Raw genomic sequence first — 12,327 nt, 5'->3', positions numbered from 1 at the left:
TCAGTTCTTCTTTATGGGCCCTTGGCTTCCAGAGCACTCATTTTTATTTACTCTGTAAGATTTCCTCTTAGGAGCATGTGACTCCACCTCACTCCACACAGCCATTGTTTTCAGCCCCTTTGGTTTGGTCACAATGGAACCCCACATGCAGGGGCAAAGTCGTGCACAAGAGAGGCAGGGCATCGCCCCTTGAGAGTGACCATTAGCGATGGTACGTTGCTCCTAGGCATCTCCTTATTGCTTCACGTGTTCTGTGATTGAGACAGAAAGGTTCTACATTTCTACAAACACAAAGACTAAAAGAGGATACTTTCCTTTATTCAGTGCCTTTAGAAAAACAGTTTATAGAACACAAAACAACTGACAAAGATATAGGGATCCACAGGCTTTAACAAACTGCATTAAAATTTCACAAAATACAGTAGACTTTTTTAAAAAAAAATTGTGTGACTTGCACAGTTTCCTTTCCCTCCCACCCTTCAATGTCCCAGTAATAAAATCTCATGACAATGAAAAACAAAAAAGCTAGGTAGAAATTTAGCACCTTGGTTTCTCAAAACCAACCTGTTTGCACATTAATGTAAAATTGAGCAGGTAGGCAACAAACATCAGCTTGACTAAGACTTCTGGCCTGAAAGTGGTGAAAGGGCTGTGAGGTGGTTGTTGGGCACTCAGTCCCAGTGTAACTGATGAACAAGGAAAGTCAGGTTCTCCTTTACTATCCATTTCAGCCTTAAGATGGCTTAAAATGCCATTGGGTCATGAACCTGCCTTCCCGCGCTTCTAGCCCTGAATAAAACAGTGCTATGCAACACGACCAAGCGTTCATCTGTCTGTACTCCTGTTCTTCCCACACCATAAAGTGTCAGCACAGTGCCAGTCACCATCCTGATATAATACTTTGGAAGAGAGGTTGAGCATATAGCTGTTAGGAATGGCTTGCTTCTAGTGGTTCCTGCCACGTGGGTGCTGGGTGAGGGAGCCAATTACAAGCTGGGACAAAGTTGAATCTCTTTTAGTTCTGATTTGGGAGCAGCAGCTGACAGCAGGTTCTAGGTCGGACACTGATGAAGGCCAGGGTTCAATCAGGATTGGAATTCCATGGGCATAGGATCAGAGTTCAAAGTGGAGTTTAGCGTTTTGGCGGGTTCATCCGGCTCTAATGGGAAACTGTCTTCTGGGGCCTCAGAGAGGAATCTTTCTCATTGTGCTCGGTACTCTTGAATGGAAGGTTTGGATTTGAGACCTTCTGTGAGAGAAGCATGAACTTTGCCTTTAAGCTCTGAAACATAACGTGAGCTGCAGGAGTAGCGCTATGGGCCTGCCACTTGCTTCTGTATTAACCCATTTTCTATTAAAATATCTGGGAGAACTTAAAATATGACATTTTCTCTGGGAAAAGTAGCAGGCAGGATAAGAGAAAGGTTTATAAATACAGTGGTGCCCCGCATAGTAAGGTTAATCCATTCCGGATTAACCTTCGCTATGGGAAAACATCGTTAAGCGGAATGGGGAAACCCATTGGAATGCATTAAACTTTGTTTAATGCGTTCCAAATGGGCCCAAAACTCACCGTTCTCCGATGTTTTCCCATGTTCCAGCGGTCATTTTGGGTGTCCCGGCGGCCATTTTGGAACCGCCGAACAGCTGTTCCCCCATCGTAATGCGAGCATGCCCTTGCATTAGCGATGGGGAAATCCGCATTGCAATGCGGATTCATTGTTCAACGGTGCGCTCGTTATGTGAGGCACCACTGTATGTGTTTAATGAGTTCTGATACTTTTAGTGGCAGATGTTTCATTTCTACCTACCGCCTGCACATTGGCAAAAATCAGCTATAAAGCTGTTACTTTTAAACACTTCTGGCTCACCTTCAGAACTGGTCAAAAACAAGGTGGGGCTGAATTGTAGGTAGCACCACTTCTGGTTTTAATCTCAGCTGCCCCTCACAGGTTATTTTTTCAGAGGACAAGGCAAATTAGTAACAGAAGGGGGGCTATGAAGAGAACAGTAACCATCAGCTGTATATTTGGAAATAATGATGCATGATCAAGCAGTGAAAGCCGGCTAGATAGTGAGTTAGGCAGAAGTGTTGGAAGCTATCCTGCAAACCCATCCAGAGCGACTGTTCCCAAAAAGGGACCGGCCATCACATTCCTAATATTCATCCCCCACCACTGTTGCCAGGATTTTTGTCCTTGAGGCTGTCCTGGGTACACAGAAAAAAGTCAACAGTGTTTACAAAAGCCTTAATGTTGGCCATGCACTGTCCCAGCAGGGAGCAGATTGTGTGCTCTTGCACCCTGCGCCTGAAATAAGGCCAGGCACAACCGGAAATGCCTAGTTATCCAGGGCTTTTGGAAGCAGAGGCAGTTACAGGCTACAGTGACAATAATAGGCTCCAAAGGACAGCCATGTCCACCCGTTCTCTGCTTTAACAAAGGGTGCCTTATGTTAAATCAACCAAAATAAATATGGTTTCTGACATCTCCCACTCAGTCTTGCCTTTTTTAAAAAAGTATCTGAATTATATAAAAGGATAAGATGGAGGAAGGAAGGCAAACAGCACAGGGTATAACAAGAACAAATACAATTCAAGGGTAAAAGTGAGCAAGATTAAAAACAGCGACCATTTCGTGTACTAAATTTGGCTGGAGATTGCCTTGCACAAAAGCCTGTGCTGTTTTCAGTCCCTCTAGCAGGTACTATTCAGAACAGCCATGCCAGGAAGAGGATTTTTTTTTAAAAAAATACAAAAACATTCAACACCAGATGTGTGCTAGGAATTACAGGAAGATACTCTTTGGCTTTTTCTTTTTCTTTTCTGCTTCTTTATCTGTTTAACTGATATATTATGGAATCAGCTGGGCACATCATCCTGATTAGGGTGGGGGTGGGGGTACCATGGCCTGTTCCCCCATTCTTTAAGGGATACATAGGGGCTCCCATCTTCCGCTTGCAGTCAGCGCTTCTGTTGTGTGCTGTTTTATTTTTTGGAGGAGGTCATGAAGCTGTTCTCGATGCAGAGGACAACGAAGGCATTTTTGCAGCTGCTGCTCTTCTGCTCCAGGAGCTTACCCGATGCCAGCGAGGAAGCCTGACCTGTCACCACAGCGTTATCCGTCCGCCACGTCTCACAGTAGCTCTCCGTTAGCCGCCGCCCCTTGGAGTCAGAGCCATGCCACACATGTTTCTGAGGCCTGAAACACAATCAAGATTAGAGCCATTTTATACATAAACATTTTGTGTTCTGGAAGAGGGGGCTTCTTAGCTAAAGCATGACAATATGGTGCAGAGTTTGCTGTCCTCAAATGGTGTGCTGCCAAAGGTAGACATCTTTTATGCCAGGTAATGTAAGAGAGGGTTGGGCACTATGTTCTAGGAGCACTTGAAGACTGGCTATTCTAGAAAAAGGCCTTCGGGGAATTGCTGCAATTAGAGATGGACCACAAATCAGAAAAACTGATTTGTTTTGATTTGTGATTTGTCAAGCCCTACAATTTAATGATTTTTTTCTGACATCAATTTGTCAATTTAAAATCCTACAGAACATGCCCCCCAGCACCTAGAAACACCAAATTTGCAAGGAAGCTTCCCCTGACTCTCCTCTACAAGCCCCGCAAGTTTGGTGAAGTTTGGGTTTCAAACATCTGGGTTATGCACCTGCAAGGGGGGCCCCTCAGGAAAGTGTCCTTTAACAGATGGCTTGGGGAAATGCAATCTTCACCAAATTTAGAGGGCTTGTAGAGGAGAGTCAGTAGAAGCTTCTCTGTGATGTTGGTGTATCTAGGTGCCTGGGGAGTGGTGAACCTTCCTGGGGGACCCCCTCTTTGTGGGTGTATAATTCAGACATCTGAAACCCAGTCTTCACCAAACATGGAGGGCTTATAGAGGAGATTCAGAGGAAGCTTCCCTGCAATATTGGTGTCTCTAGTACTTACTTACTTACTTACTTACTTACTTACTTACTTACTTACTTACTTACGTACTTACTTACTTACTTACTTACGTACTTACGTACTTACTTACTTAACCACCCATCTGGCAGTCAAGGCCACTCTGGGTGGTTTACAGCAAATAAAAAACAGAGTAACAGAATAGCAAATATCAACATTAATACATAGGGGTAAAAATCAAAAATCATAAAGGGAAGTGAGGATAAAATTATAATACAATAAATACAATTAGAAGCATAGACAAAAATAAAAACATGGAACATGGCAGTACTGTATGATAGAAGTTATATTATTGGATACTATTGTATCAGAGTGTAGTTTATTCAGGGAAGGCCAGTCTAAATAGCCAGGTTTTTAGTAGCTTTTTGAAAATGCCCAGTGAAGGGGCCAGGCAGACGTCAGGCAAAAGAGTTCCATAATTGTGGCGCTACTGCCGAGAAGGCCTGATTTCTAGTGGCTTTCTGGGCCTCTCTCAGGCTCAGAACTCTCAGCCGCCCTGCCTGTGACAATCTTATAGGACGGGCAGACCTAACTGGAAGGAGACGCTCGGCCAGATATCAAGGTCCCAAACTATTTAGGGTCTTATAGGTTAGTATCATCACCTTGAAAAAGGTACGGAAGAAAACAGGTAGGCAGTGTAGGGCGGCCAGGGTGGGGGAGATATGTTGGTATTTTCTCAGAAGTCTGGCCGCTGCATTCTGGACCTGTTGCAGTCCCCGTAGCAGTCCCAAAGGCAGCCCCACATAGAGAGAATTACAGTAATCTAATTGCTGCCTTGTCGTGGCGAAGGGGCTTGAGCAACTCGGAGAAGCTATGGGCTATGCCATGCAGGGTCACCCAAGACGGACAGGTCATAGTGGAGAGTTCTGACTAAACGCAATCCACCTGGAGTAGGAACCAACAATTCCACTCCAGTATCTTTGCCAAGAAAACCCCATGATCAGAAACAAAAGGCTAAAAGATATGACGCTGGAAGATGGGACCCTCAGGTCAAAAGGCGTCCAACATACTACTGAGGAAGAGCGGAGGACAAGTACAAGTAGCTCCAGAGCTAATGAAGTGGTTGGGTCAAAGCCGAAAGGACACTCAGCAGTGGACGTGCCTGGAAGTGAAAGGAAAGTCCGATGCTGCAAAGAAAAATATTGCATAGGAACCTGGAATGTAAGATCTATGAACCTTGGGAAGCTGGAGGTGGTCAAACAGGAGATGGCAAGAATAAACCTTGACATCCTGGGCGTCAGTGAACTAAAATGGACAGGAATGGGTGAATTCAACTCAGATGATTATCATGTCTCCTATTGTGGGCAAGAATCCCGTAGAAAGAATGGAGTAGCCCTCAAAGTCAACAAAAGAGTGGGCAAAGCTGTAATGGGATACAATCTCAAAAATGATAGAATGATGTCAATACGAATCCAAGGCAGACCTTTCAACATCACAATAATCCAAGTTTATGCACCAACCTCCATTGCTGAGGAGACTGAAATTGAACAATTTTATGAAGATTTACAACACCTTCTAGAATTGACACCAAAGAAAGATGTTCTTCTCATTCTAGGGGACTGGAATGCCAAAGTAGGGAGTCAAGAGATAAAAGGAACAACAGGGAAGTTTGGCCTTGGAGTTCAAAATGAAGCAGGGCAAAGGCTAATAGAGTTTTGTCAAGAGAACAAGCTGGTAATAACACTCTTTTCCAATAACACAAGAGGCGACTCTATACATGGAAATCACCAGATGGGCAATATCGAAATCAGATTGATTATATTCTCTGCAGCCAAAGATGGAGAAGCTCTATACAGTCAGCAAAAAAAAGACCCGGAGCTGATTGTGGCTCTGATCATCAGCTTCTCATAGCAAAATTCAAGCTTAAACTGAAGAGAGTAGGAAAAACCACTGGGCTACTCAGGTATAATCTAAATCAAATCCCTTATGAATACACAGTGGAAGTGAAGAACAGATTTAAGGAACTAGATTTGGTGGACAGAGTGCCTGAAAAACTTTGGATAGAGGCTCGTAACATTGTACAGGAGGCAGCAACAAAAACCATCCCAAAGAAAAGGAAATGCAAGAAAGCAAAGTGGCTGTCAAAGGAAGCCTTACAAATAGCAGAGAGGAGAAGGGAAACAAAATGCAGGGGAGATAGGGAAAGTTACAGAAATTTGAATGCAGACTTCCAAAGAATAGCAAGGAGAGACAAGAGAGCCTTCTTAAATGAACAATGCAAAGAAATAGAGGAAAATAACAGAAAAGGAAAAACCAGAGATCTGTTCAGGAAAATTGGAGATATCAGAGGAACCTTTGGTGCAAGGATGGACATGATAAAGGACAAAAATGGAAGGGACCTCACAGAAGCAGAAGGCATCAAGAAGAGGTGGTAAGAATAAATAGAGGAATTATACCAGAAAGATTTGGATATCCCGGAAAACCCAGACAATGTAGTTGCTGACCTAGAGCCAGACATCCTGGAGAGTGAAGTCAAGTGGGCCTTAGAAAGCCTGGCTAACAACAAGGCCAGTGGAGGTGATGGCATTCCAGCTGAAATATTTAAAATCTTAAAAGATGATGCTGTTAAGGTGCTACATTCAATATGCCAGCAAGTTTAGAAAACTCAACAGTGGCCAGAGGACTGGAAAAGATCAGTCTACATCCCAATACCAAAGAAGGGAAGTGCCAAAGAATGCTCCAACTACCGCACAATTGCACTCATTTCACACGCTAGCAAGGTTATGCTCAAAATCCTCCAAGGTAGGCTTCAGCAGTATGTGGACCGAGAACTCCCAGAAGTACAAGCTGGATTCCGAAGAGGCAGAGGAACTCGAGACCAAATTGCTAACATGCGCTGGATTATGGAGAAAGCCAGAGAGTTCCAGAAAAACATCTACTTCTGCTTCATTGATTATGCAAAAGCCTTTGACTGTGTGGACCACAACAAACTATGGCAAGTCCTTAAAGAAATGGGAGTGCCTCACCACCTTATCTATCTCTTGAGAAATCTATACATGGGACAGGAAGCAATAATTAGAACCAGATATGGAACAACTGATTGGTTCAAAATTGGGAAAGTAGTACGACAAGGCTGTATATTGTCCCCCTGCTTATTCAACTTATAGGCAGAATACATCATGCGAAAGGCTGGACTGAGGAATCCCAAGCCGGAATTAAGATTGCCGGAAGAAACATCAACAACCTCCGATATGCAGATGATACCACTCTGATGGCAGAAAGTGAGGAGGAATTAAGGAACCTTGTAATGAGGGTGAAAGAGGAGACTGCAAAAAACGGTATGAAGCTCAACCTCATAAAAACTAAGATCATGGCCACTGGTCCCATCACCTCCTGGGAAACAGAAGGGGAATATATGGAGGCAGTGACAGATTTTACTTTCTTGGGCTCCATGATCACTGCAGATGGAGACAGCAGCCACGAAATTAAAAGATGCCTGCTTCTTGGGAGGGAAGCGATGACAAACCTTGAAAGCATCTTAAAAAGCAGAGACATCACCTTGCCAACAAAAGTCTGCATAGTCAAAGCTATGGTTTTCCCTGTAGTGATGAATGGAAGTGAGAGCTGGACCATAAAGAAAGCTGACTGCTGAAGAATTGATGCTTTTGAATTGTGGTGCTGGAGGAGGCTCTTGAGAGTCCCCTGGACTGCAAGAACAAACCTATCCATTTTGAAGGAAATCAACCTTGAGTGCTCACTGGAAGGACAGATCCTGAAGCTGAGGCTCCAATACTTTGGCCATCTCATGAGAAGAGAAGATTCCTTGGAAAAGACCTTGATGTTAGGAAGGTGTGACGGCAAGAGGAGAAGGGGACGACAGAGGATGAGATGGCTGGACAGTGTCTGCGAAGCAACCAACATGAATTTGACACAACTCCCGGAGGCAGTGGAAGATAGGAGGGCCTGGCGTGCTCTGGTTCATGGGGTCATGAAGAGTCGGACACGACTAAACGACTAAAGAAACAAAACAAAAGGGCCACAATACCTTCTTCCTTCCCTTTCTGCACATATATGCCCTTCAAAAATCATGTTTTGTTTTGATTTTTCAAGGGGATCTGCAGTTCATATGGGGAGGGGGGAGACTATGATCTCCTCTAGCATAACTCATGGATACCTATATATACATCAGAATTTAGAAAAGTTACTTGTTGGACTACAGCTCGCAGAATCCTTCAGCAGCTGTCCTGATGACAATAGTGATAGGGATGCTGGGAGCTGTAATCCAAGTTCTGTCTTCTAGGAACAAACTGTTACCGAGGTAGAGGAGAAACAGATCAAATTGTCAGCAGGCTAAAAGAGTTGCTCGGCCTCTTGAATTTGTGCTCGATCTTTCAGCAAGGGAAATAGTATTATGAATGTCTGGCAAAACAAATTGACTTGACTTCTGAAAACATTTACTATTGCAAACTTGCCCCAAATGGAACATCAGATGAAGCTTGTGGGGCGGGGGGGGGGGGGAAGACAAACAAAACTACCAGCCATAAACAAATGCTTCTGTTTATAAAGATGAGGCATCTTCTTTGATGCCTCTGGAGCTGTGGGGCCATGAAGAGGCCAGGCCCAGCTGGGTGGATACAGCAAACATGCAACTAAAGCACATTCCCAGATCTCCCATGTTCAAACAAACAAGTCTCTTCCCCCCCCACACACCTACCATGCAGAATCTCTCAGGACGTCCCTTCCATCAAAGGAGAGGATGCGACCCCCGGTTCTGAATGGAGCCTCAGAGCCTGAGAAGAGGCTCTCCCAGTTATTAAATAGCATTTCATCCTACAAAAGAAGGAGAAAAGGCAATGCATCTGAATAAGCATGGAATTTCTGCTTGTCTGACAAGGACTCTGCCTGAGGAAATCTCAGTCTTTTCACTGCAAAAACTCTTTAAGTCCTTAGAAAAGCACATGATGTGCATGTGGATGGTATTAGATTCAACCCACAAGCTCTTTAGTCAGAGAATCCCTGGGGATGCTGTCCTGGAGAGACACCCGCCTAAGGGTCTAAGAATAAGGTAGCCAGTAGTTTGAGTACAAAGCAACTCCTTGCAGAATTACATTTTGAATCTTTCCGTGTTCAAGGTAGAGACTCTCATTGATGTGCACAAAAATGCTGTACCATTGCCAGTACAGTTTTCTATCATTTCCGAAACCCGTCTCCAACATTTTGTTTACTGAGCTGCGCGTCTGAGCTTCCGCTTTTGTTAGAGTTTAGTTTCTTCAGGCTTGTGACTAGACCTACCCTGAGATTGACTATAGGCACCGTGCTCCTGTCTGCTCTGCGCACAATGCTGTAGAGGTCTTGCAAGCGGGAGGAAAGGAATGCTCGGAAAGTGCCTGTCAGCCCAACTTCCCTGGCTTGCTGGAAACACTGGAAGTCAGCTCCTCGGATGCCACGCATGCTGCCACTCAAGGGAGTGTTCAAGGCTATAAGGTGAAGCTAGAAAAGCAAAAAGACCACATGTGAGGAACAGCCCATCTCCGTATGTCACGTCGCTATCAACACCACTTTGCCCCTGATGATTCTAACAGACAGAGGCCCTAGGTGGTGAGAAAATGGCATGGCCACCACCAGTTAAGCAGCGAAGCACTGGTCTCAGGACTCTTCAGATGCTGGTTGGCTTCTACCAAGCGTCCTGGCAACTGGGAGGTATCTGGTCTCGGAAGAGGCGGCAGGAGCCCATCCTGTTATTTATCCCAGGGCTAGCTGGAGGGATGCTGCTGGAAGACGCTGCCTGTTCAGGGGTTGCCTTGTCCAAGAAGCTAGTGTGGTGCAGTAGTTAGAGATCAGGACTGTGAAGAACCAAACTGATATCTTCGCCTGACTATGAAACCTATGGGGTGGCCCTCAGCCAATCACCACACCTTACGCTTATCTATTTCTCAGGGTTGTGATGAGGGCAACCTGAAGGTTTGGGCAAGGAAGCAGTCATGCCTGCTGCCATGAGCTCTGCAAAGGATGACTGGGAATGAATGGAAGCCAAATAAATAAGAATGTGCACTGCCCACAAGGCAGCATCATCCTCAGTGTCATTGCAGTTATCATGACTTGAATAAAAGATGTACCTGTATTCTGTGACATAAACACTTTCTATACAGTAAAAAAAGAGTATTTTCCTAATACAGTGGTGCCTTGCATAGCGCTGTTAATTGGTGCGGCAAAAATTGCCGCTAACCGAAAACATCGCTATGCGATTTTAAAACCCCCATTGAAATGCACTGAAACCCCTTCAATGCGTTCCAATGGGGGAAAAACGTACCTTTAAGCAAAAACGGCAGCCATTTTCACTGCCCGGTAAGCGAGGAATCCATCCCAAAAAAGAGCGGGTGGACATTTTTTTCTGGTGGCCATTATGGAACCGCCAATCAGCTGTTGGAAAAAAATCGCTATGCGAAAATCGGTAAGCGAAACAGCTTACCGATTATCGCAAAGCAATTTTTTACCATTCAAAACATCGTTATGCAATCACTTTAGCGATCACAAAAACCTAATCGCTATCCGGATTTGTTGTTAAACGGGGCGCTCATTAAGCGAGGCACCACTGTATATAGAAATTTACAGACAGTGACAAAATTGTAGTTATACTTCTCCGAATGTCATATTGTTAATATATTCACCATATACAGTATATTCAGAGGTTTTCATTGCACGCACACCCCTCCCCGCCTTTCCTTTAGTAGCTTTTGGCAGAAGGTGGCAAAATAGCTGTTTTGTTTTTGTGTCTTTTATGGCATAGAAGCAGGGGTGTCTGTGTAAAAAAATCCAAATGTGACCAAAGAAAGCCTGTGCTGCTCCTTCTTACAGAAAAGGAAGAAAGACGGTCGGTAGGCTGCCAGGACTGCTTGTTACCTGGGACTGCCCACACCACTTGAATACATGAACACCCAGGATTTTGGGAGCAGACCCAAGCAGGCCTCGAGGCCCACCTGGAGCAGCCACCTCCTCAGAAACTCCGTGTGTTACACAACATCAACATGAAGAACACGCTAATAGGATGGAATGACTTTAAGAAGAGGACTTTCTGTTTATACAGCCACACAGGATGAACAAATCAGTCCCTCACAAGAGCCATTTTGAATGCCCTGGGATCCCAGCAACCCACCTGGGAGCCTCTCAGCCCAGGACAGACTGGGTGAAGTTGGGAAGCACATGGGTCAGCAGTCAGCCAACACTGGCCCTGATCCCTGGCTTAGGCATCTAACCCAACCTGTGTACAGGCCTCTGTAATCCTTTTCTCACAGCCTGTCTGTTAGGTGGATGGACCCAGTGGTATGATTCTCCATGGGTACATCCATAGACCAATGTCCCAGTGGTGTGGGATCTGTAATTTCTGCCACAGAGCCTTGACCTTCATTTACTGGAATCAGCTGTGTGAATGACACCGCCCTGAATCTCCTTCTGCAGGATCACTTTGGGAATAGTAGCAGACCTAATGTAGGGGGTGAAGGGTATGCCAGCTACTCACAGCAGGCTGGAAATCATGATGTGTATGAACAGCAGAAGGAACTGCCTCTGGCTGGCGATTGTTAAGAAAGAAGGCATTCAAGGGCTCCTGCTGGTGTTGTACTCCCTGCTGAGGCTGGTGGACGGCAGGATGCTCAGGGAGGCGATGTTGGTTGATGGCACTCTCATCTCCTCTCCAAGGCTTGGCAGTGGAGTAAGCACCGTACTCCCGGTGTGAATGCACAGGCAAATGCTGCTGGAAAGGGCGCTGAGATCCAGATGAGGCTGTTCCTCCTCCGTGTGAGTAATGGGCACTGGAAGGCCTATCATATACCTCATTGTCCTGGAAAAGAACAACAACTTTCTCTTATTTATTTATTTTATTTTATTTTATTTTATTTTATTGTATTTATTTATTTATTTATTTATTTGATTTTATTTGATTTGATTTTTACCCCGCCCCTCTAGACCATGTCTACTTGGGGCGGCTTACATAAATAATAAGTGCTATGGAGCATCTGAAATCATGCCAAAACCAAATTTTGTGCCCTCACAGTGGAATACAGTTCTATTATCAACAGAGGCCAAGCTATAGCAAACTCCATCACTACAAATCAATTCTGGTGGCATGAAATCCTTCATGGTTCACTGTGACTAAATCATGGAAGCTGAACTCTTCCCCGGATAGAGTGTCTGAATTTCTACTCTTGATATATCCTTAAAAGCACAGCAGGGGTCACTACCTATTAAAATCCAAGCAGTAAAAACATGTGTGCATAAAGACTGTAACTGCATGCCAAGTCAAGCCATTATGAGGACTGTTAAAACCTACCATGTGACCCCACTTTTACTAATGAGCATGTTTTTTTTGAACAAGCCATAAAAACAATCTGGTTTGTTCATGGCATGCAGATTCTGCTTGTTTAAATCATGGCTT

At 44.6% G+C, this 12,327-nt stretch overlaps 1 protein-coding gene across 4 annotated transcripts in view; it reads right to left on the bottom strand.

Moving 5' to 3' along the window:
- Nucleotides 1-297: 297 nt before the first annotated feature.
- Nucleotides 298-12,327, bottom strand: part of COL18A1 (collagen type XVIII alpha 1 chain) — a 202,385-nt gene continuing 190,355 nt past the window's right edge. For all 4 annotated transcript variants that reach the window (XM_072985478.2, XM_078383561.1, XM_072985477.2 and 1 more), the window contains 4 exons: nt 11,413-11,733; nt 9,189-9,386; nt 8,611-8,726; nt 298-3,200 (listed from right to left, as the gene is read on the bottom strand). In XM_072985478.2, coding sequence (XP_072841579.2) covers nt 2,987-3,200; nt 8,611-8,726; nt 9,189-9,386; nt 11,413-11,733 — 849 coding nt within the window. In that variant the 3' untranslated portion in view covers nt 298-2,986. The remainder of the gene's footprint in view (nt 3,201-8,610; nt 8,727-9,188; nt 9,387-11,412; nt 11,734-12,327) is intronic.

This window comes from Pogona vitticeps, chromosome 1 (genome assembly GCF_051106095.1).
Source record: "Pogona vitticeps strain Pit_001003342236 chromosome 1, PviZW2.1, whole genome shotgun sequence".
NCBI lineage: Eukaryota > Metazoa > Chordata > Lepidosauria > Squamata > Agamidae > Pogona > Pogona vitticeps.
Note: the sequence above shows the minus strand (reverse complement) of the source record. Positions and strands in the feature narration are given on the sequence as shown.